The sequence below is a fragment of the Balaenoptera acutorostrata genome, chromosome 11 (genome assembly GCF_949987535.1).
Source record: "Balaenoptera acutorostrata chromosome 11, mBalAcu1.1, whole genome shotgun sequence".
Taxonomy (NCBI): domain Eukaryota; kingdom Metazoa; phylum Chordata; class Mammalia; order Artiodactyla; family Balaenopteridae; genus Balaenoptera; species Balaenoptera acutorostrata.
This window is the reverse complement of record NC_080074.1, coordinates 38,594,559-38,618,620: the sequence shown is the minus strand read 5'-3', so window position 1 is coordinate 38,618,620 and position 24,062 is coordinate 38,594,559. Positions and strand designations below refer to the sequence as shown.

Here is a 24,062-nt window from a genome sequence, read left to right as displayed (position 1 = left end):
CCACTTGTTCCCTGGATAGAATAGAGGCACTGGGAAAATATGGAATTTGAATAATTCAACAAAAGGCCATGAGAATATTATTTAAAATTTTCTGTACAAGCATAATAGACTAATTCTTAGAAAAATAAAACTTACTATAGCTCATAAAATAGAGTCAATATAACAAAATATGAAGCAGAGATTCCTATCTAAGAAATGAGGCAAGTTAGAGAGCTCCCTTTTTTATTGCACAATCATTATAAAGAAAAGCTGGACGTGCGATGCCACACCCTGCACATGCCTCCTCCAAACACATTCATTCAGAGAAACTGTGTATTCTTTCATTAAATGTGCATTTTAGAGAAATGCATGTTCTTTGACCTTAGCTGCAGAACAGCTGTGGCAAGCCCTTTAAATTTTCACATAAATGAAAACATAATTGTCCATACAAATTGGCATCACAATGTCCTAAGAAATTGAAGGCATATTTCTTACATCATATATGCAACATAAAGAAAATTAAGACCCAAAAGAGATACATTCCAGGTGGTTAAAGTGGTTTTCCTGTCAACATACCTGTGAACTCTTTGATGAGTTCTGAGAAAAGGGCAATTTCTGTGCTCTTCATGAAAATTGCCAGAAGTATTTGGGGCCAGTTATTACCATGGACAAAATAATCTTCCTCAGTCTACTAGCTACCTAGGAATTGCTCTCCAATAAAACAAGTTGAACAAATCTGTACACAGTGGAATATTAATATTTCTCACATATTTATTTATCATTTTTAAAATAGGAAACTTGAACCTATAGAAATACCCTGAATATAAAACATAAGAGAAATGATGAAAATAAACAGGAAACACAAATATAAGGGCATCACTCAAGAAGTATTGCTTAAAGTTCTAATATATTTATCGATGTATATAAGTTATCTGACTTTTCATAGTTTTTATGAACTTTCTCCTCCTCTATAGTCAATTAGTTTAAGAGCAATACTGAGCAGCTATTTCACTTTAGAATATTAAGTATTTCAGCTCACGACCTTCAAAAAAATATGTTCTGCAAAGGACAAAGCTATAATCGTAAATAACTCTAAGAGAGTTTGTGATAATATATTATAAATTCATATCAGAGGTAATATATATTTTCATAATTTTTTTGGTCTGGATAAAGTGATTTTTCTTCCTATAAAAATTGATATTCTTTTCTACATGCAGTTATTTACAGGAACATATAACCTCTTATTCTTTTTCTTTCTACTCCAGATTGTCAAGGTTACAAGACTAGCAAGAGAGATTCTGGTCAAGGATTAACATTTTTCAGTTAAAGACCGCTGTAAGTAATAGGCAAATAACAATTTTTCATTGACCTAGAAAACAGGTTTTAAGGTACCCTCTAATGAATAAGATCAACCCAGTTACTGGCACAATATTTTCCTTGGGAACATCAGCATACATCCAGACACAAACAAGAAGACATTATCAACTAACGTATATCTTATATTCCAAAACAGGATTCTTAAATGTTTAAGTTGCCTCACTTTAATCTTCTAGATCTCTTACTGAATGAATGGGCCTTCTGCTTATAAACTAGCTAACTTTGAATGTACAACTTCATATTAGAAATAATTTACTAAATGAACTCCATATGTGGAATATGGTTGCCTCTTGCTTCTTAAGGTTCAAGTTGGTGACTCAGAAATTTTGAAAATCAATTATTAACACCAGATTGGGAAGTGAACAGGTAGTAACTGAAGTGGAAAAGTGGAATGAAGAAAGGATTTCTTTCAATAGGCGAAACTTGAGAATGTTTAAATGCTGATGGCCACAACACCGAAGAGAGTAGAATTTGAATGTGTAAGTACAAGTGGGAAACTGGCACAACGTGACAGACAAAATGGGAAAGGACGCTCTTAAGTAAGAAGAGATTAACCTAGTTTCTGTAATAAAGCAGGATGGGGGCAAGTGTTAGTGTGGATTTGGCAGTAGATAATTCAGAGGACTCAGATTTGTCTCTTTTTTTCTCTCCCTCTGAAGTAGAATGTGAACGCACCTGCAGAAGATGTGGGTTTGAGGACAGTGGAGGTCTCCAACAGAAGTTGTAGAGAGTAGAAAGAAGATTGGTGAGAGAAAAGTACTGGGATTACTTGGCAGTGTTGAATTCCCAAATGAAGCTGGTCCAAATTTCCCTGCATTAATTTTCTCCTGCAGCACAGAGGTGCCCAAATGTAGCCATGGAGAAAGAATATTCATTGGTGGCTGTAGTTACAATGTGGATGTCACCAAATGTAAGAGGAGTGATGGGCTTTAGGAATTTTTGAGTGTGGTGAAATTATGGACATAGAATTCAAGCTAAATAGGGAGAGAGAAGAGGACCAAATGGGGCTGATGCACTGGGAAAGGATAGAAGTTTTAAAAAAGACAATAGTAGAAGAAGTTGATAAAGGGAGCTGAAGGGAGGAGATAGGAAGAAATGATATGCTTGAATTAGTAATTTTCAAACAGGAATGTTTGGGGATGATAAGATTCAGAATACAGCATGAGAGGTGTCTGACTTGGAGTAGAGAATGACATTGGAAGTAATGAAGCTGTGAACTTAAAGGTTAAGTTGTGAATGGTTGTTCTATGTGGATACAAGAGCACCCGGGGTGATGGCAGAAATTGCTTTACATATAAAGACAGATGATGGGATACAGATAAAACTAAAAAGCGAAGCACATTTATAGTGATCCTTACAAATGAAAGAAAATGGTTCAGAAGTTTTAAGTATGGTTCATCATCATACTTCTTCAGAAATAATTTTTCTTTAAAGTTAATATTGATTCAAAATAGCTAAAATATTTGAGACTCTTTAAAAGAGGTTAAAAAATCTTTATTCTTCCAAGAATTTTTGTTATTCATTTGCCTAGCAATCATACCGCAGTCAAGCCCCAAATTAAAATTTTAAGTATGTAGAATCTGAAATAAAGACATTTAATTGTATGTTCATGTATATATATACATGCATAAAATATAACATATATACACATACATATATATTTTTGAATGAAAAGTCTTTTGTTATAGAATTATTTTTTATGAAATCCTAGCAATAGGACGTAATCAGTGCCCTTCTTAGAAATGTGGAAACAAGGTAGAGAAGCTTGCTTCCTGAAAGGCTAATTTTAAATAACTATGGGAAAAAAGTACATCTTCAAAGTCCTTATAAAAATTACCATACAGAGCTAATATAAGAGCCTATATTTCTGGAAATAAATATAGAGAATGCTCTCCCAATTAAGATGTCAGTCAGCATTATATTTAAATTTACCTTAATTAGTCACTTTTTTTCTTTTAATAAAGGAACTTAATTATCCTTGCTATTAGGCACTAACTTTGAACGTTTTACTGGGATGAATAACATTAGATTGATTCAAGCACACGTTTAAATTTCTTACATAGCTTATTTATTAGTGATCATTACTATTTTTTTTTTAACATCTTTATTGGAGTATAATTGCTCTACAGTGTTGTGTTAGTTTCTGCTGTATAACAAAGTGAATCAGCTATCTGCATACATATATCCCCATATCCCCTCCCTCTTGTGTCTCCCTCCCACCCCTCTAGGTGGTCACAAAGCACGGAGCTGATCTCCCTGTGCTATGCAGCTGCTTCCCACTAGCTAGCTATTTTACATTTGGTGGTGCATATATGTCAATGCTACTCTCTCACTTCGTCCCAGCTTATCCTTCCCCCTCCCCGTGTCCTCAAGTCCATTCTCTATGTCTGCGTCTTTATTCCTGTCCTGCCCCAGGTTCATCAGAACCATTTTTTTTTTTTTAGATTCCATATATATGTGTTAGCATACGGTATTTGTTTTTCTTTTTCTGACTTACTTCACTCTGTATGACAGACTCTAGGTCCATCCACTTCACTACAAATAACTCAATTTCGTTTCTTTTTATGGCTGAGTAATATTCCATTGTATATATGTGCCACATCTTCTTTATCCATTCATCTGTTGATGGACACTTAGGTTGCTTCCATGCCCTGGCTATTATAAATAGTGCTGCAATGAACATTGTGGTACATGATTCTTTTGAATTATGGTTTTCTCGGGGTATAGGTCCAGAATTACTATTCTTATATCAAACTTTGGGATATTATGTGTGGCTAATTATATCAGAAAAAAATCAACTTTATAAAGCAGCTACACCACTTTGAAATTACCTCCACTTCTCATTCTTAAAAAGAGATGTTTAATTTGAATACATTTGTTGCTCATTTTGAAGGATGGGATGGGGTCAGGTAAGAAACTAATTATTCTCTATGAAAAAAATTATGTTACTCTTTTCAGAGTATAAAGAGAGAGATTTTTTTTGACTCCTCATGGAGACCATTTAAAGTTAGATAGGGTACTCATGGTCCAGGTGAAAGACTGGACTACATACTCCTTAAATTGTGGCCTTATCCCGAATCCTAAATAATTCAGAGAAAACAGGGCTCAGGAAACCTGCACTTTTATATACCACAGTGCTTGGAAAGCTATGTTTCTTCATGTGTGGAGGAAATAGCAGTTTCTACCTCAAAATCTTTGTAAAAACTTAAAGAGAAAATACATGTAAAATGTGTAGAACAGTGCCTAGCATACTGCAACTACTCAGTGTGATGATTAAATATTTATTACATATAAAGTAGATCATTATTATCATTACTACACAAAGGATGAGGAGGAAGATGGAACAGGATATATGCACACAAGGAGACAGAAGTAGTTATAAACAAGAAATAGATATTAAGTATATTAAGAACATAACATGTAAGATGGGAAGTAGAGACAGATAAAGCTGGTGACACAAACAGGAACCAGATAATATAGGGATTTAGGGGCTATATAAAAGCATTTGGAATTCATCCTAGGGATGCTAGGAAATGATTGAGGGATTTTAGGCAAGTTTAGAAATATGATTTAGATAGATCTCTTTAGCTGAAGTGTGAAGAATGGATTAGAAGAAGGCAAGGCTGGAAGTATAGACATTGTTTTAGTATGATGGCCTGAGAAAGAAAAGAAGAAAATCAACATGCTTGAGAGATGTTAAAGAGCTAGTATCTGGAGTAATAGTATAGGGAGGTGACAGTGATCATGTACGCAGGTGCCTAGAGGAAGGGTAAGGACAAGGCAGAACGAGGGGTAAAGGCAAAGCCCAGATTTCTGGTTTGGTCATCTGGGTGAAAGTCACTGCCCTAGTTCCTGTTCCATATTCTTAGTTTTTCGTCTTCTTTTTCCACCCAGCTTCTAGTCATGTGTTCATTTATTCTGAACATATGTTTTGAGTACCTACACTATGCCAAGCATTGCAAATGTTTAAAAAAGCAGAGGTTCTCTGCATCTAGTTCTTTGAATTGTGTAGAGAATCACAGAATCCCAAGGCAGGGACAACTTAAAGAGCATGTACTCCAATCTCTCAGCTGAAATTTGAATCCCTCATTTAATAATTTGCCACGTCCATATGCTTGGCAGGTCTATGTTGGACATAATCATGAGGAACAACTCTCTTTCTAAGCGGTCAGTTCTTCTCAGATCTGTGATTGTTAACAATTCTTAGACGCAGCTCAAATTTATTTGAAACAATCTCTCACTTTTGGCCCAAGATCTTGTCATGCAGCCAAAAGAATACACCTGATTGCTCTTTTTCTTAGCAGCATCTGGATCTTTGTTGTCTACACTCCACATGTTCCTAATTATTTCTAACACTGCTTGAAGACATGGTTTGGTGTCATCTTGTTATGCTGGTCATGTTCCTCTGAATATATGTCTGAATACATCTACTTCAAGCCTGTTTCCCAGAAATTAACCGAATATCCAGCTATGATCTGGTCAGTGCATAGAGTTTTGGCCTTATCAATTGCTTTTTGGATACTGGAAATCAATATCTTTATCAGGCATTGCTAATTTGTCTTTTTTTGGTAGAAACATTTTTCTTAGGAGCTGCAGTTAAATGATATATATCCCCCTATACACAAGTAATCAATATGTATGGTCATGAAGTTGGATGCAGATTTATATAAATGACCCTATTAAACTTCATCTTGTTAGATGTGCATCTCTCTTTAAAGGTCTTCCTTAAACAAAATTATTTATCTAAAACTTAACTATGTCCTTTAGCTTCATGCTTTCACAAATCTCATATTCGTATTTAAATCAAATATGAAAAGGCTGAGTCCACCACCTTCTGTTTCACTCAGTCATCATCAATTCACTTGTTCAGCCCCTGTGATTACAACGGTCCCACCAGTTATATTTCCATGCTGTTAGTCTCATTTCAATCTTATGTTCATTTAGAAAGTAATTGAAATACCTTGCTAAACTCAATATGTGGTATTTCAACAGCATTTTCCCTCATCTACATGTCTGGAAAATGTTTGAAAAGTTTAAGGACACAGCTTATTCTTAAGGAACTCCATTTACTCCTGGTGATCAATAATCCCCTTTCTTATTGTTCAAAAATAACCTAATAGATGTTTCACATTTATTTTGGGAACTAACAGTGAGGTGACCAGTCTTTAGCTCAGAGAACATCCGTTAAATAAGAACATTAGGTGGCTTTAGGCTTATGGCACTTTTCTCATTCTATTCAAAGACCAGAGACTTAGAGAAAGGATCATGGCCACTGAAATACTTAAGTGCAATAATTTATTTTCATGACTGTGTCTCTATAAGCTCTTTGAAGAGTGGAACTGTATAATTCAAATATCAGTAGTTTCTAACACAGTTCTTGGGACATAATAGGCACTAAGTGAATGAGTGAAAAGTTATCATTTGCATGTTCCATTAATCCAGGATTTACTTCAATCAAGACAAATATGGATTTTATTTTTTAGAAAAGGTGGTCATTCTTCTGGTACATGTAACTATCTTGAGTTTTCACTTACTATTATTAATTCTTATCTTATTCTTTTCATTTTTCATGGAGAGCAAATACGGAGACTATACCGGGCTTCTGGTTCTACGTACTCTGTAATCTATTAACATTGCACCGTAGGTTTATAAGAGCAGCCCTATTTCCTCCATGTTTTCTTCCTTCCTCCACATGTACATATATATAAAGAGCACATTGGTTTTCCTCAGATTCATTTTTCCTAACAAATTTCAATGGATTTTGGCCTTTAGGCTTTGGATATTAGTATTTTTTAGGTTCAAGAAATTCTTAGAATTGTCCATGGCTGGAGCTTGGCAGGGCTATCCATGATCAGATGGTAAGGCAATGATAGCTCTAGCTCAGTGCAGGCAGAGAGGACAAACTTCTGGAATTCCAAGTAGGAAACTGTGACACATTTTCCCAGATAAATATTGAGAACATTGGGTTTAGGTTCTGAAATATTCTACTTGTATTAGAGCTTTTTGAGTTGGTTGCCCAAGAGTGTTCCCCTGTAACCATGTCTGTGCTAAATGAACTCTTGACTATAACTAATTGATCCAAGTACAAATATCTCTTCTACATTAGGCCAATCAGATTCTTTCACCTAGGAACTTAAAAATGTGAAATAGAAAAGATGTGTTCTTGACAACACTCTAGAGAAGTATTTCATAATCTGTCATAGTTGAAATTTTAGAGTTGTCCTGGCGCTGTTGCTTCTGCAATCTCTGAGATACTCTAATATCCTACCAGTGAATTCCCCTTTTTGTTTTATTCAGCCAAATTTAGTGCCTATAACATTCTTACAAAATATATTTTTGTGGGGGAAGCAAAGACATTTACCTTCCATATATATGACCTTGCTTACATGGGAAAATGTATTCAAAGCTTCTAACACATGTCTTACAAATTAACCTCTGGAATACAACTCATTTATAAGTTTAACTTGGCACATAGGAACTTAATAAATATTTATTCTATGAAAGAATGTTGTGGAGTTTCTGTGGTACCTTTAATTATTAATATTTTCAGTGACATTTATTTTGCTTAGAGATATGCAAACTCTGAAACTTCCAAATGCCAAAGATTAAAAGTGCCAAGTCTCAAAACACATTGACGTCTATGCACTGAAGGAGACCCTTAGGATTGCAATGGAAATAAATTAACTAAATCTATAGAGCTTCACTTTTATGTCTTTGAAGTCCTAACATAAAGATTCATTGGTAGTGATTAACTGTGACTGTTATGCTCCAAGGATAAAACTACTTCTCTGGAGGATGCTGCCGATAGCTGAGTTGGAATGTTAATTTCATTTTAATGATGTTGAAAAATTGATTTCAAATACGAAATCCATGTTCACTTAGCAGTGATACCCATTCAGGAGAACATAGCAAATCTAACATATAATAATATATTACCTATATTATAACTAAAGATTGAAAATGATAAATTAGTCAGTATATTAATATTCATATGGTATCTTTCAATTTAGTCTCAAGATACAGAAGATTTCAACATGCATATATGCTTTAATTAAAAAATTCCACAGTGTTAAAATGCAGGAGAAAAACATTAGCACATAAAAAATGAGACAGATATTTCAGGATTTGTATTTCTGGAGCTAAGTAACCATTCACTGGGTATTCTGTCGATTTTAATACATTCACTGCCTATCAAGGACTGTCGTGAGAGTTAGACAGGTGTATTACTAATGAAACAGACAACTTCATCTTTAATCTCATAAGTCTCTGTAAAAATAAGCTTCTTAGAATCAAAGTTAAGTCTAGAAATAAAAATCTTTTAGGTCAATACATGTAACACAGTCTAGTCTAACAAGTCTTTAGATTGAAAGTATGAAATAGAAAAATGAAACATAAAAATCATTTGAATATAAACATACTTATGACATTTCTGAACCTCAAAGATAAAGGGAGAACTCAAACTTTCAGGAGAGAGAGAGAGAGAAAGAAAGGAAAAAGAAATCCTATATGTTATACGTAAAAGAATGACAATCAGTTGACATTAGACATAACTGGAAGCCGGAAGAGCAGTATGTTTAAAGTTTTGAGGAAAAATTATTTTAAACCAATACTTTTACAATTTTCAATTAATTTTATGCATAAAATATATTTACAGATCTTAAGAAGCTTGTCATAAACCTTATCAACACATTTCCAGAGATGGTGATATGGGAAATTGGCAGCTAAATATGTTCCAGGAGAAAAAATAAGGTAAGAAATCTGAAGAGATATTAATACAAAATATTGATACTTCTAAAACTCTTTTTTAGGCAAAGATGCTAATGACATAAAATTTCATTTTCTTCCTTGTGAGTTCATAGTTATTGACTCTAGAGTAACATATTTATGGAATCATAATATTGTAGATGCTATTTTTAAGGGGAGATGGGGCTTATACTTGCACATCTTGGAAACCTATGACTACCCAGCTCTTTCTGTGTCAGGTAACTTTATCTAACTTGGGGGTTCAGTTTTAGGAACCTCCCTTTTCCCCATATACCTAACTCATGTTCTATCAGCTGTATCAGTAATAAAGCTGACATTTTGATCTCTTTTTGTCTGACTCCTTTGTCTATTACCAAATAAATTCTAAACTTTGGCAAAGAACAGAGTTTCTATTTACTGGGTATTAAAATACCCACACCTAGATTCTAAGTGAAGTTTGGGGAGTTAGGGAGTTAAAGAACATTCATAAATTGAGGTTTTTGGTGGGCCAGACCATGTACGTTTTTGACCTTGCAGTAGCTTCTATTATGTTGTGCGGTTATTTTTTGGAGTTGTGTGGTTGACTTTCATTGGCCATCCTGAGCAAGTAGCTTTAGGTCTTAGTCTAAAACATTTGCTGGAGAGCTAAGAAAGGGAAATAAGTTCTTGAAGATCAGGATGATAAGTATAAAAGAGAAGAAGTGAAGTTCTCAGGTCTAGTCTTAGAAATGGGGAAGATGTTCAGTTTGTGTTAAATCAGAAAAGATGCTTGCCATCCAATGAAATCAAACAAGGGATGATGGAAAAGATCTCAGAGAGTAGTGACACATTGAGAAAACTGTGGAGAATCATAATTTTAATACGGAGACACATATTGCAAATAATAAGTGACTCAATCCTTAAAGATTAGGAGAACTATACGACAAGACTGCAGAAAAACTGGTCCAATTTTAAAGGGGAAGGCTAGACAAATTAATATGAAGTACTTGAAGGATTACAAGATGAGTTTCAGGTTGATGCAATTATTGTAGGTATTGACTGTACTCTATATAAGCCTGGTGATGAAATTTATGGAATTAAAGATTTAAAGTAAAGTACAACAAAGATAAGATGTAGTAAAAATGAACCAGGTAGAACAACAATAGATTGACTTTAGACCTTAAGATTAGATGTTGTTCTGATGGAAGAATAGCACCTGAGTGATAATACACAACTCAGGAAGATAATACTCAACTCAAGAATTTTTAGAACAGTAGGTGCTTTAACAGATCCAGTATTGTTGATTTCTTATTTATCATCATAGGACAGTAGCTAGAAATATAAGAAAAACAAATGTCTGCACCAGAAAGCAAAGTAGAAGTAGAACAAAGTAGGAACACAGACCAAGTAAAATGCTTTAATCTACACGTGTTTAATTTGCTGGATGGTAAATGCACCTCAAATTAGACCTTTGTTTGGGACTGCTAACGTTGCAAATTTCTGAACTTTGCAAGAATTTGGAATGTCTTGAATGCTGCTTTCTGAAAGTACATCCCCCATATGGTTTTTAAAAATGTGTCATAAGTAACTTATTTAAAGATTTCTTCCAATTAAATTTAAATTCACAGATTGCCAACTGTAGATACCTGATATCTTAGTAAAGTTAAAAAGAAGACTTTTTTCCAGCTCTGCTATTCCCACAGGTAGACTAATGAATCTCTGATACGAACTTTGGTACAGTGATCATAGGTCTAAGTACTATGTCCTGGACACATCATTTGGCTTGGTCATTAGATAAAATGTAGAAAAACAACTGTTAAGAAACTACAGTCATTGCAACCATGCATGTACAATCTATAGTGTTCAACATTGTGAAATAGTTTGCTCCATTTTTTTTGTGTATTTTTCCAAAAACAGTACTTGAATTTTTTTCCATCTTGAAAGTAGACAAGTACACATGAAATCTGAACACAGAAAAGAGTATGATTCCTTGAAGCACACTTAAAGAGGATATGGTGTCTTTTAAAAAAAAGAATATTGGAATTGTTTAAATAAAATTGTAAATGCTTTAGAAAATTTGAGAACGCGATCAATATTTAATCATAATTAATAATACATTCGATAGAAGTAAATTTTGAAACTATGTCATTTAAAAATAATTTACCTTGCTTATCTTGTAAAACCCATTACATGAAGGCACTTCACTCTTTGGTAACCCGGAAGCCCAGGCATGGCGCCATGGAAGTCCTGAATAAGTGTCAGCACTTCCTTATGCGTCTTACAAATACAGGTTGCATATTTGTGCCCATAGGGCTTTGTTATGAGATTATCAATAATAAGAGAGAGATTTCTGTCCTTTCATTGATTAACAATGCTAGCCTTGTTGGATCCATTTTAACCCAAATATTATTATTCTATAGGAAATAGTTGTGGTAAGGAATGTTAGCCTTTGTTGTATTATAGTTTGTTTTTAATATTCTTCTTAATATTCAAGACTAGCATTCTATTTACTACATTTAAAAATTATATTTTGCCAAAACATATTGCAAAATGAAACAATAAAGTCAAGTATAGTAAGATCTCAAACCAAGTCCAGAACTAAAATCACTTTCTGACTATGAGGATACTTAGGATTCAAGAAATAATTCCATAAAATTAATATCAAATCAATCCAACAGTGTGTAAACTTAACAATTGCTAAACTTTAATTCTAAATTTATGATATTGTCAAGTCATTGTATAATTGGAATTTTTTAACTCTAGTAGCTGTTAAAATGGACACTTAACTTGGTCCATACATAACAAATGAACTATGTGAGGCATTGCCTTATATGCAATATGAAAACTGGCCAGATTGCCATTATTTGTAAATATTTCATTGTGGGAAAAATGAGAATTAACTTTTAAGGGAAATAAACCATGTCCATTAGCCAGGCTAGGTTTTGATTATTCTTATTCATTTAGATTTAAAGCAATCTTAAATAAATACATTCAAAATCCTTTAGACATCAAATAAATTTTAGAGTCTATCAAAGGAGATTTTTTTTTCTCAGTAAATAACCATAAAATATAACATTTATTGATAGGAACAGATTGTGATAATATTTAAATACACTTTTGGGTAATCAGTAATGAAAGAGGAAATATTTATTAGTGTGGAATGTGACTGAGCATTTAATTGTCTTCAAGAAATAATGCTCCCACGGTCACTTCTTTTTTCTGCACAGTATTCCTACTAAATTTAGGTATATAACTAATTTTAGTAAGTAGAAAATTAATGACACAATTAGACTAGTGGACTTTTCTACAACTTGTAACTACATATTTCTTCATTATTAGCAAACATCTGCAAAGCAAGCGAGAAGGCAAAATATGAAGTAAATTAATTAGCCTGACTAGTATAACCATATGTACATTAGCCTGACTAATATAACCATGTTACAATAATGATGACTAGAGCAATGAACATTCTTTCATAGGAAAGAAGGTTAATATGAAAACTATAAACACAATGTAATATTTGAGAGGGAAGAAAAGGAGTAACCAACCAAATGATTCTGGAAGAAAGAGAAATTCTTTGGATTTTAAAGAACATGGTCTAAAGGTCCTATTTCATCAGTGAAAATGTTACTAAGCTTTTAAAAAATATGTTATATATGGACCCACTTGCTTTCTAACAGCTGCTGAGACTCCAAAATTGCCAGTTTTGCAAGTCATTTAAAGGTTCCATATTATACATGAATGAAAAAAATACACTATCAGTTTCCTGACAGATGCAAAACAATCTGCTGTGAGTCTAAAATAAGTTTATGTTCAATCAGTCAGAGAAACATTCTCCTTTTAAATACTCCATTTTAAGAGGAGGTCCTTTAACTGTTGTGAGAGGAACATGAAGTTGGATACTCTCTCATTTTATCATACCAGTTCAGTACTGAATTTAACATCAAATGGAATATTATATTTTTTGTAAGGCTACATTTAAATATTTTAAATATATTTGAATTTTGAAATAAATGATCTCTTAGAAAAAAACCTGTTTATTTCTACTATGGGCCAAAGATTTTTCTTTTAATAGTTAGTCCATTATAACCATGAAACTGTGCACCAAATAGTTTTAGGGAAGACCAGGACACTACTGGCCTCTGTCTATTGTTTTCTTTCCAATTACTCTCTTTTTAGTTCCCCACAATGACACAAAGTAAGTAAAAGTTAGAAAAAGGAGGGAAAAAAAATCTCCAAACCTACTTTTTCTTCAGTCTTCTATCCTTCTCAGCTTGAGTTCCAAGTTTGCCTAACCCCAGGGACTCCTGAGCTGCAGCTTCAGTCTCCATAAAGCCTCCTGTGAAGAAGTAACTATTCATATTAGGTTGGATATATTGTGTCAATTCTGAAATTAAATTTTTAAAAGTTTATTTGAGCAATTGCTTAGTATTACATTTTTTTAAATTTTTTGGCCTGCCTTTGTATTTCTAACACAATATGCATTCAATGGCATGGGTACATACATAAACATACACTGAGACAATGAAAAAAATAAAAGGTACCTCTTGGTAGACCATTCAATTGCACCTAGTAGCAACATAATACATGTAGCCTGTACACTGACAAACACTTGAATATATAGTTTGAAAGCTATGAGGTCTATTTTTCCTTACGAAAAATGAAAAAACCGTGCAGTGTGTGAGGTTTTTTTCGATGTTTGAAACGTGAAATTTTTCATATATAATGAAATAAATGATAGCCCAATGAGCAGAAACTCAGGTGTATGTCTTCAATTCCAAGTTGAGAGAATGGAGAAACATTTGCTGAGTTATTAAAACTTTCTGTATCTTGTTCTGGAACCCTCTTCTGCTCACCTGGATGACTTCTATATCCTTCAATACAACGTAACTTCCAGAACTTCCTATGTCCTGGCAGGCTTTGTTTTGTTTTGTAATTTTTATAGTAATACCTGAAAAAGTTCTAAATCTTTCTTCAAAAGACCCTGGTAAGACTTGTTTTTACCTAGCAGGTCATAAATTATTTGATGTAGTGTCAGTTTTATTGGCTTTGGGGTATATCCGATATATATAACCTTGGAATAAGAGAAGGAAGAAAGGAAAGTGTGTTGGGCACCAAACAATTTTACAAAGCAATTATTTAGTATCTTTAAACATATCATTGTTCATAAATTATCTGTTGTAATTGAAAAATGAGAACTGAATCCTGGGCTCTGTTTTCTCTTTGCTATTTACTATGTGAAAAACATGAAGTCAAGGTAAATGAAAAATGCTCATTATTTTTAAGTCATTTTAATTGGAAGAGATTTAAATTTCCATTTAAGCTCAAGATTAAGTAGAAAGATTTAAGCTAATATTAACTCTTAAAAGTCTACACAAAAACATTCACCAATATATCAGTAAATAAGTACTATTAAAGATAATTTTGTTGTAATTATTTTTCATAATTCATTTTAACAAATAATTTAAATACTCAGTATTATTAATTCTGGATCATTGATATAAATAAGTTAATCTCATAGCCTACTAACTCTGTTACTGAACTGGATAATTATAAGAAAGTCCTCTTTAATTGAAAACACATTGATTGCTGTCTAGATCTTATTCAGGAATTCAGAGTTTGAGGACTGAAATTTATTCAATTATGCACATATGCAATTAATACTTAAAGAACTTTTTATTGTGAATGATTTTCGTTGTTGGTATCATTAGGAAAGTCATCCACTAGTTGACTAAAGTACTCTTGGGAAACATTTTTAAATGTGGGAATTTCCATTATGCACAGTGACTGAATATTTTTATTTTACTTCTCTCATTGGTGTACTTGCCCTACTGTACATCCATAAATTACTATTCACAATCTGCAATTAACAATAAAATTGTTCTCTTGAAACATAAATGGAAATGAATAATGATTCACTTAAAAGTTAAAAATTCTTGATCAGTCCAGATGGGGACACAGAGATTGATGAGTAGACCCATTCTATAAACAATGAGACATTTTCAACCACTACATGGTTGAATGAACCAGGCTTTTTGCCCTTCTGAACAAAGAACATTTAAAATTTTTAAATTTAAATTTTAAATTTAAATGATTTAAATTTAAATTTAAATGATTTAATTTTTTTTCAAGAACCCAACATTTTAATTAGAGAAAAGAACAGTTTTTCAAAAAATTAATACTCTGGAGGGAAACAAAGAGAGCTCTAAAGGAATTTTGTGAGTCAAAACTAGACCCAGAAAAAGTAGATATTAGACTTTTCTTCTCATAAATAAAATTATAAAAATAAAAAGCATGAGGAGCTTGGAAATACTCTGAGCACTTCAAAATCTAATATCCTTTGAAAAGAATTTAATAAAGAATTGTCAACACATCCTGTTTGAAAATGCCAATAGAAAATGACACTTAAGGCCATAGTAGGCAAAATTATTTTTAAGCAGCATATGTAGAACTGTACCCTTAAGCAGGAGCAAAAGTCTAATTATGTGCATTTTTTAAGCCCAAATAAAACATTTCTAGATGAGAAAAACATTATTTCATAGAACTGATCCAGCTGCCCCATAAATCCCAGGTTCGTCTTTCCAACCACCTGACCAGCTAACTGGTAGGATGACCTCAGTCAAACCAGCTTATGAACTCTTTTACTCTGTGGATGATTATCTAAATCTGGTGAGAGTCTGCTTCAATTTTTTCTAGGTATCAGTGGGATCCCATGGCTGTGTGGACTTTAGGAATATCTACTCATCTAGACCAATGTATTCATTAATCACATATGGCATTGAGTACTCGAAATGCGGCTGGTCCAAATTAAGTGCTCTGAGTATAAAATATGCAAAAGATTTTGAAAACTTAGTACCAAAAAAAAGAAAATAAGATATCTAATTAATAATTTTATATTGATTACATGTTGAAATAATAATTTTTTCTATATTGGTTTAAATAAAATACATTATTAAAATTAATCGCCCGTCTCTTTTTACTTATCTTAATATGGCTACTAGAAAATTAAAAATTACATATGTAACTTATATTTGCAGCTTGCATTATATTCCTGTTCAGCAGTGCTATATAGTAATGGTTCTATACTGGAGACAGTACCAGTTTCCAGAGGGAATGTAAATATTTGCATATGTTGATGGAGGAAGAGGGCCACATTTTTAGATGTCACAACGACTGCAAAGTGCACCCGATATATATTAGGTAGGAGATAAGAAATCTAAACTTCCTTCAATGAGGAGAAAATTCTTTAGCTTGCCCATCTTGAAATGGCAAGAGAGTCCCCAATGAGAAACACTGGCTGGTGGATGCTAAGGGTTACTTATTCTCCGGGAGACCCCTTAGGAATATGGAGAGAGCATCATTAACTCCACCCATCTCATGGCATAAAGCGCTCAGGCATAGAAGGCTTGAGTCCCATGAGCCAGTGTACATTCAGATAATAAATTGCTTATCACCTTGTCAGCGGCCCCCTAGTGGTTGCATATGCAAAAGCCCAAGCCAAAATTCATGTCCTCAGTGAAGTTCTCTGGGCACTCTATCACTCAGGCACACTCTCTTTTGTGAGGTTGTCAAGGACTTGGAAGTGTTTGAGACAGGATAACTTTTAGGGTGTGAGGGGCCTAGTCAAATATTTTTCCAACCCCTTTCTATACAAACATTTTGAGCAACCCAAAATTAGTGGGACGACAATCTAGTGTGGTCCAATCTCATATGATACCATTCTAACAGCAGGAGTGAGTGATTCCATTGTTACACCATTCTTCTGAACCAGGGTCAGTCCACTGGTCCAGAACAACCCCATAGGCAAGTCTCTGGGCTCCCCAAGGAATCTGGTCAACCCCAGATACAAGGTAGGGAGTTAGGGAGAAACAGGGACCCAGGTGCACATGGTTTGGTTGGATTAGTCACCCTGCCCAGATGGCACTGCCTTCCTGGCTAGTTACAGGGTCTGAAAGGTAAAAAAAAATTTGAATGCTTCTAGAGACTTGACCTACACAGGTCCAGGTCTTGGGTTAGGGTGTTCTGCCCGGATGGCATTGCCAGCCCCAACCTCTCCCAGGCACCAGAAGGAAGGTTTTAGAGAATTTCAAGAGAGGTGCTACAAAGTGTGAGGTTACCTAAGACCCAGGCTGAGGAATTTGAGGAAGGACCTTCATATGCCCAGATCTTTGGATGGTACTCGTTGGAGATATCTGTTCATTAGGATTGTGAAGGCAAATATCTCTATGATGCCTGGGCCTCAGACTCCAATCAGAATAATTTATTTCATGTTGACCCTTGAGGTACAAGTCTGTAGGAATTTCTGGCCAACACCCACATTGCAAAAGCTCTGTATCTCCATTTTTCCAGCAGAGTTCCCTGTTATCGTATTAAAAAGGGAACTCAATTCCAGGGAGATTAAGACTATAATCTGCTGCTGATCAGTAGTTTCATCTTTCTTCTACTTGACCTCACTTCGGCATTAATCCATACCACTCATTTTGATTTTAAATGCACTTGAATTTATAAGTGATTACTTAATTGTTTCATGACTCTTAGTCTGTTAGTTCTCTGGAGGATGCACCTAGGCACTGTGCCTGGCTCATAAATGGTATGTAACAAATGCATTCACAATTGAAGCTAAAAAATGCTTTCTTCAAAAGAAGACCCTTTCACTATGCAGAGCATGACTCATCTCTAATTGATACTTTGGGAAATTATATTGTATTTTCTAGTCCCATAACATCTAGGAACAATCTGAATTTCGGGGTAAAGGCCAGCACAGCCACCCACATTTTACATGTAGAAAGGTACTTGCTAACTAATGCTGGTGCAATGTTGATGTTGTTTCTGTCAGTGTGAAATTATTTTCTTCATTATGCTGATTATAACAAATCAAAGAATTTAGACCATTATTACATAATCTGACAGATGACCATAAAGGAAAGAAAACTGCAATTTACCAGGCAAAAAAGTCTCTTTGAAATATATTGCTTCTCATATACACTTAAAGGAAATTTGCAAGAGTAGTTTTTATTTATTTTTTTACTCAACAATATATGCATTTTATACATCTGTAATTAGAGATACTACCTGTATAATTTACATATATTTTTCTGCTTTTACCATTTTTTCCATAACTTTGCTATATTTTGATCAATTCTCCATTCTTGAAAATCTCTGTCTTTGATTTCTGTTTCCTTCTTGTAATGCCTCTTTTCTTTATGCTTACCATTCACTGTTGACATCTGCTAGGGTAGTCACGTGTGTTCTGTTCTTTTTTCTTTACAGTCATTATTATTAGGACTCTCTGAAGGCGTGGGAGGGCTGGTGTTTCCTAGGCAGTAAATGTGTTAAAATCATATGGAACAGATGACTCCCCCGAAGTAGCAAATGTTTTAACACCACTACCTCTTCATTCTCTATTACCATTTTCCTAAGCTGGTTAACTGCCTCTAAAGCGTGGTACTTGATTGCTCTGACTGCTAACTCTCACTCCTGCTTGGATACTTGACCCTGGAACCTAGATCATTTCCTGTGCTGTGTCTGCTTCAATTTGCTGCCTCCTAATCTCTGCATTTCCAATCTCTCCACAGCTTGGTAACTTGACCCTCAATTTTGATCATTTCTTTTGCTTGATATTAATAATTTGGTTTCACACTCTGGACCCCAGACTGTACCCACTTCCTAACTAACCATAAAAAGAGCCAGGTTTCTTTCCATCATGTTTCCCTGGGAGTTTGTCCTTTCATGTGGCTTCAGTACCCTTTTTTTCAGAGATAAGTCCTATTTGAAACTCAAGCTTTAACCTTTTCAATTCTGAAGGAAAATGGCACTTAGATGTTCCTAGTAGAATCAAACATATCCAGGGAGAGAAAAACTAATAATCTGAACTCTTTACTGACATTATGTCTATATGTTTTATAAGAAAATTTATAATATATTCTGTGATATCTTTTTTATTATTGCCTTGAATTATTCTTTACTTTTTATGCATTTGTGTGTAATATCCTCAAGAAGTTATAAACTTTCTGAAAAAAATAATCATGTCTTTAATTTCATTAAGTTCCCAAACATGCTCCACAGGACTAGGAGCTCAATGAGGTATTTTTTGATGGAAACAGTCCCAAGAGTATATTGTCTGGAGCACTAGACCAGGAAGTGACATCTGGGAACCACTGCCAATTCTCCTACCAAGCAGCTGCTTTGCCATGATGATTGTTAAAATCATCTCAGTTTCTGTATAGTACAGAATGTGGCTCACTACATGATCTTTAGATATCTTCTAATTCTGAAAGTTTGTAATTTAAAAAATAATAGGCATTTTCATAGTAAATAACTCATGGCATATATTTTGTAGAAGGAAGAGTTGCTGGGTCTAAGGCTTAAATGTTAGAGCTTCATAGATTCAGGATTACTGGGGTTGAAATAGATCTTAAAGATCATCCAGCCCAACTGCCTTTCTAATTCTTGGACCCCTTCCACAACAGTTCTTCCTCGTACTTACCTAGCTTCTGCTTGACCATCTCCAGTGACAAATAAGTCATTATTTGACAAGCTAGCTTGTTTGTATATAACTACGACTCACCAGTGTTCTCTTTCTTACACTGAGATGAGGTTAGTCTTTCTACAACTTTAACACTCTGGCTACAGTTTTGTATCCTCACTCAACAACAAAAAGACCAAAGATTCCGCCACATAACAGCTTTTCAGATATTCTTAATCACCCATCCAGACAGGTCAGCAAGGAGAATGAACATACCCCGGTACTTAGCTACTCCTCACATAATTTCAATCCTCCTCATCAGCTTAATCCTCTCCAACCTTTTTCCGAGGTTATGATATGCCTCTGAAAGTGTAGTAAACAGAAATGGATACTATTCCTTGGCTCTTGTTTTACAACAGCAGAATAGAATGGAAAAGTCTTCTTTTATCTCAATGCAGTACATCTATTAACGTGGACTAAATTTATTGACTAATATATTGACTTTAGAGTTATCTGAAAATTTTAAATTTTTCTTGTAAAAAATGCTCCTGAGAGTTATACTTTTAAAGTGGGATATTTTGCACCTTCCAAGTCTCAGTTTTTTGAGGTAGTCTTTAAGGAAGAACACTGATTTTTTTTTTCATTTGTGATTTATTTCCCTATCAGTGATCCATAAATCAGATTACTGGGCTGTCAAAATATTCATGTCCAAGTGATTGGGGGATGTGAGGATCAAGAACAGGGTGAATTCTTATCATGTCACTAGAAACCTGGATCCAAGGTGGCATTACACCACTTATCATCATTATAAAGGAGGATTATGCAACCAGTTATAAATCCCACCAAGTTTTTCCATCACCCAGGCCCCATTTTGACATCTTGTCTACACAGCTGTCATGAGTCACAGCTCACCCAAATGCCTTTCCTGTTCTGTTACTGAGTAGCTTTGTCAAAGAAACAAACGAGCTTAATCTGATATGCCTATTTTAAACACAATTTAATTTGCTTTGTTTCAAAACAGGTTGATGCCTTCAGAAAAAATTAAAAGTCAAGCCAGTCAAGATTCCAATTACTGATGCCTAATCATGGATCTTGAGGTTCAGAACTCCTGTTCATGGTTGTCTTGACAGGACAGACAATGTAGCAAGTAAAACTTTTCTGGGCCAGAAACATATTGAAGTTTTTGATTTGTTTTAAATGAAAGGTTGTCCATGTTTATGTACTATCTGTCTCACTAAATTGAATGTTCTTTGATGCCAATGCCATGCTTTAACCATTTTCCTAAAGTCCATGGTTGGTTCTCTATACTTCACATTGGCTCAACATATGCTATTCACTCAAAGTAGGAATAAATAAATGACTTTGGATTATCAGCATTCCCCCTGTCCCACCCCTCAAGATATCAACTCTCTTGGGCTTCAACGTCCTCTTGTTAGTGCTTCTTTTCTGGATGAAGTTTTGCTTTTCAAGTAAGCAGATAGAGGCAAAAATGAGAGTTTTGGAATAGGTCCACTTATTTGTATATCTTGTTCACATAAGGTACACCTTCATTTTATTCATTTTCTTTAAACTTTAAAATTACTAAACAAAATTAATAAAAATAAGAATTTTATAATTCCCCTTTTGATCTGGGCAGTTTTTCCAATAATCAGTTTATTTTGGTTGGTGGCTTTTTTGACATTGTTCTTACATGTCTATGCCATTCATTTATATCTATTATTTGTTAGATACAGCTTTTGTACCAAAAATTTTTAGAATCTGTTTTTAGGAAGAGGTCAGCTATTTCAGATCTACTACTTAAGTTTACATTATCATAAATATAGCTGTGAGTTTGTTACCATCCTCAAATTGCTTTGATACTATCTAGGCTTTCCTTCCATATTGGTTAAAACTGAACTTGTTTCTAGAATTTTATGTGTGGAAGTCAGGATATGGAAAGTTGTAAAGTGACTGACAGATGAGGAAGTAAAAATAGTAGTTGTGGACAACTCACTTAAGCTTGGATTATAAGGGTAGGGAAAAGATAAGTCAATATTTTGGGAAGGTGTCAGGATTAATGATGACCTTTAAAATATAGATTAGACATAAGCATGTTTAAAGATTAATGGAGGGCTTCCCAGGTGGCGCAGTGGTTGAGAATCTGCCTGCTAATGCAGGGGACACGGGTTCGAGCCCTGGCCTGGGAAGATCCCACATGCCGCAGAGCGGCTGGGCCCGTGAGCCACAACTGCTGAGCCTGCGCGTCTGGAGCCTGTGCTCCGCAACGAGAGAGGCCGCGACGGTGAGAGGCCCGCGCATCGCGATGAAGAGTGGCCCCCGCTTGCCACAACTGGAGAAAGCCCTCGCACAGAAACGAAGACCCAACACAGCCAAAATCAATCAATCAATCAATCAATCAAACATACGCATCTGATTCAAGATCCTCAATTAAAAAAAAAAAAAAAGATTAATGGAAATATCAGAGATGCATTGCATCTGGATGCATTAATCAGGGGGGAAAAGCTGTGGTCATTGGGCTGCTAAGTCTTTAAAGGGTGTTATTGCATCCTGAATCTATTGTATGCTCTAGGAAGTAAGCAGAGGTATTTACTGGCCGGGCTGTCTCCGTGTCCCTCAATGAGATTGTCGAACCTGTTTTTGCATCTTTTCATATTGGTGCTTGTAATATATAAAGAAAATGAAAGAAGAAAGAAGAGAGAAAGAGAAACTAAAACCAGATCCCCAAGTCTGCTAGAAGGAATATTTCCTCTGCCAGGACACTCTCCCCATATTCAATTGTGACTTTCAAGGAGGCATGGTTCATATATATGTTTTATCTTTTTAAATACTTTATCTTTAAAGTATTTTTAGCTTTATTCAAATGCTTTTCAATGTGTTGCTTCCTTTGACTTTTGGAGTTTCCACATTTATATTGCCTCTGCTATAACACATTTGTAAAAATAGATTATATGTATATTGAATTTGATTCTACATGGTTAGCGGTTATCAATGCAGTCACATTGACTGACTCATCATAATCGAAGTTCACTTTATTACCCTAGCTTTTCAGATTGTTATATAAGGAAAATAATGTCCCCCTTACAATTATTCTTCTCTGTGAATTACTAAGAATTTCTGTTTGTCATTCCTGATGGAATTGAGTGAACATTTTCAGAGTTCTATTTAGAAAGTTTTCTTCTTCCACACCTCATTTCATTTAAAGGCATCTAGCACAGCTACTCTCAGGTTAACTTACGTTTCTTTGCATTTATGAGCTAAACTCTTTAAGAGTTCTAAATCTTGGGACACGGTCCAAAATTTCAAATTTGGTTCTTTGACACCATCATCACTCTACCATATTACTTTCCATGCCATCATTTCCTATCTTCTATTTCTATTTTCATTGGTAGAAGAAAGAACATTGACAGTGCTCCCATGTCTGAATTTTCTAGATCAAGATATTAAAATCATGATCACTAGAGATGTTTCCCTACTTTCTTCTGATGTGTGAATCAGCAGCACTAAGTGGTAGCCCCTGGGTTTGGTAAGTTTTCATGGTCCTCCCCTCACAACCTGGATGTACATCTTTCAGGACACAAGTAAACATAAGTCCATATCCCTCAACCAAAGCACTAGTGGTACAATGTACCATTTCTTCTGGAAAAAAATATGACTTCCTGAAACCTACTTGTGCCTGTGTTTCCTTCTTATTTTCTCAAGCATTATTTTCAATAAAGACCTTTATTCTTGGTTTCTCCAGGAGCTTTGATTCACCCTCAGTGTAGCTTCTGTATAGCTCCAGAGGTATAGATTTTTGTCTTTGTCTTCCTCATCAGCATTGTAGTCCTTACTATGCTGCTGACATTGGCTTTGTTTGTTCTCGGTTGTTCTATGGAGTAAAACAAAATTGCTCAGAGCTCAGAAATCTTCTCAGGACTATAATGTGATCTTGAATAGCTATTGCTATTTTCTGACTTGGATGGAGTTGATAAGAACCTAATTGTAATTGATTCCCTTCTCATCTGTTCTGACATAGAGACACACAGTCACTGAAAATGGGTAAAAAGGCTAAGTTTCTATACTTTTCTAGACTTTAAATTATATCCTGGATACCTTGATTTTGACTATGAATAGTTGTCAAATAAAATAAAACAAATTTTAAAACAACGTCTTGGCATGTACATTTTATATCCCCCAAGTAATCACCTTTTCTTTTCTTTCCTTATGCAATAATACTTTTCTTTTTTTATATCCTAAGGGGTTCCTATCCTGAGAAAGAGAAAACCAAAGAGGATTTAATTCTCCTGATGGTAACACTCAATCACACAACTGGCTGCTCATGTGTTATAAACATCGGTTTCCTATGGCTTCTGATGTTTTGTGTGGGTTTCATGCTGTGGAAGTGGGGAAAGATATTTTTGAATAATATCACGGTTGTAAATCTGCAAAAATGAATATTATTCTCAGAAATTGTTGCGGTGCCAGGGCAGGAAACTAAGTCTAGGGGTTGGGACATTACTTGTGAATAATAATTCCTTTA

The 24,062-nt window shown here is 34.6% G+C and overlaps 1 protein-coding gene across 12 annotated transcripts in view; it reads right to left on the bottom strand.

Annotated features, from left to right (window-relative positions):
* Window positions 1-24,062, bottom strand: part of PPFIA2 (PTPRF interacting protein alpha 2) — a 479,171-nt gene that overhangs the window by 51,882 nt on the left and 403,227 nt on the right. For all 12 annotated transcript variants that reach the window (XM_057557043.1, XM_057557042.1, XM_057557045.1 and 9 more), the window contains one exon: window positions 13,324-13,417. In XM_057557043.1, the coding sequence (XP_057413026.1) occupies window positions 13,324-13,417 (94 nt within the window). The remainder of the gene's footprint in view (window positions 1-13,323; window positions 13,418-24,062) is intronic.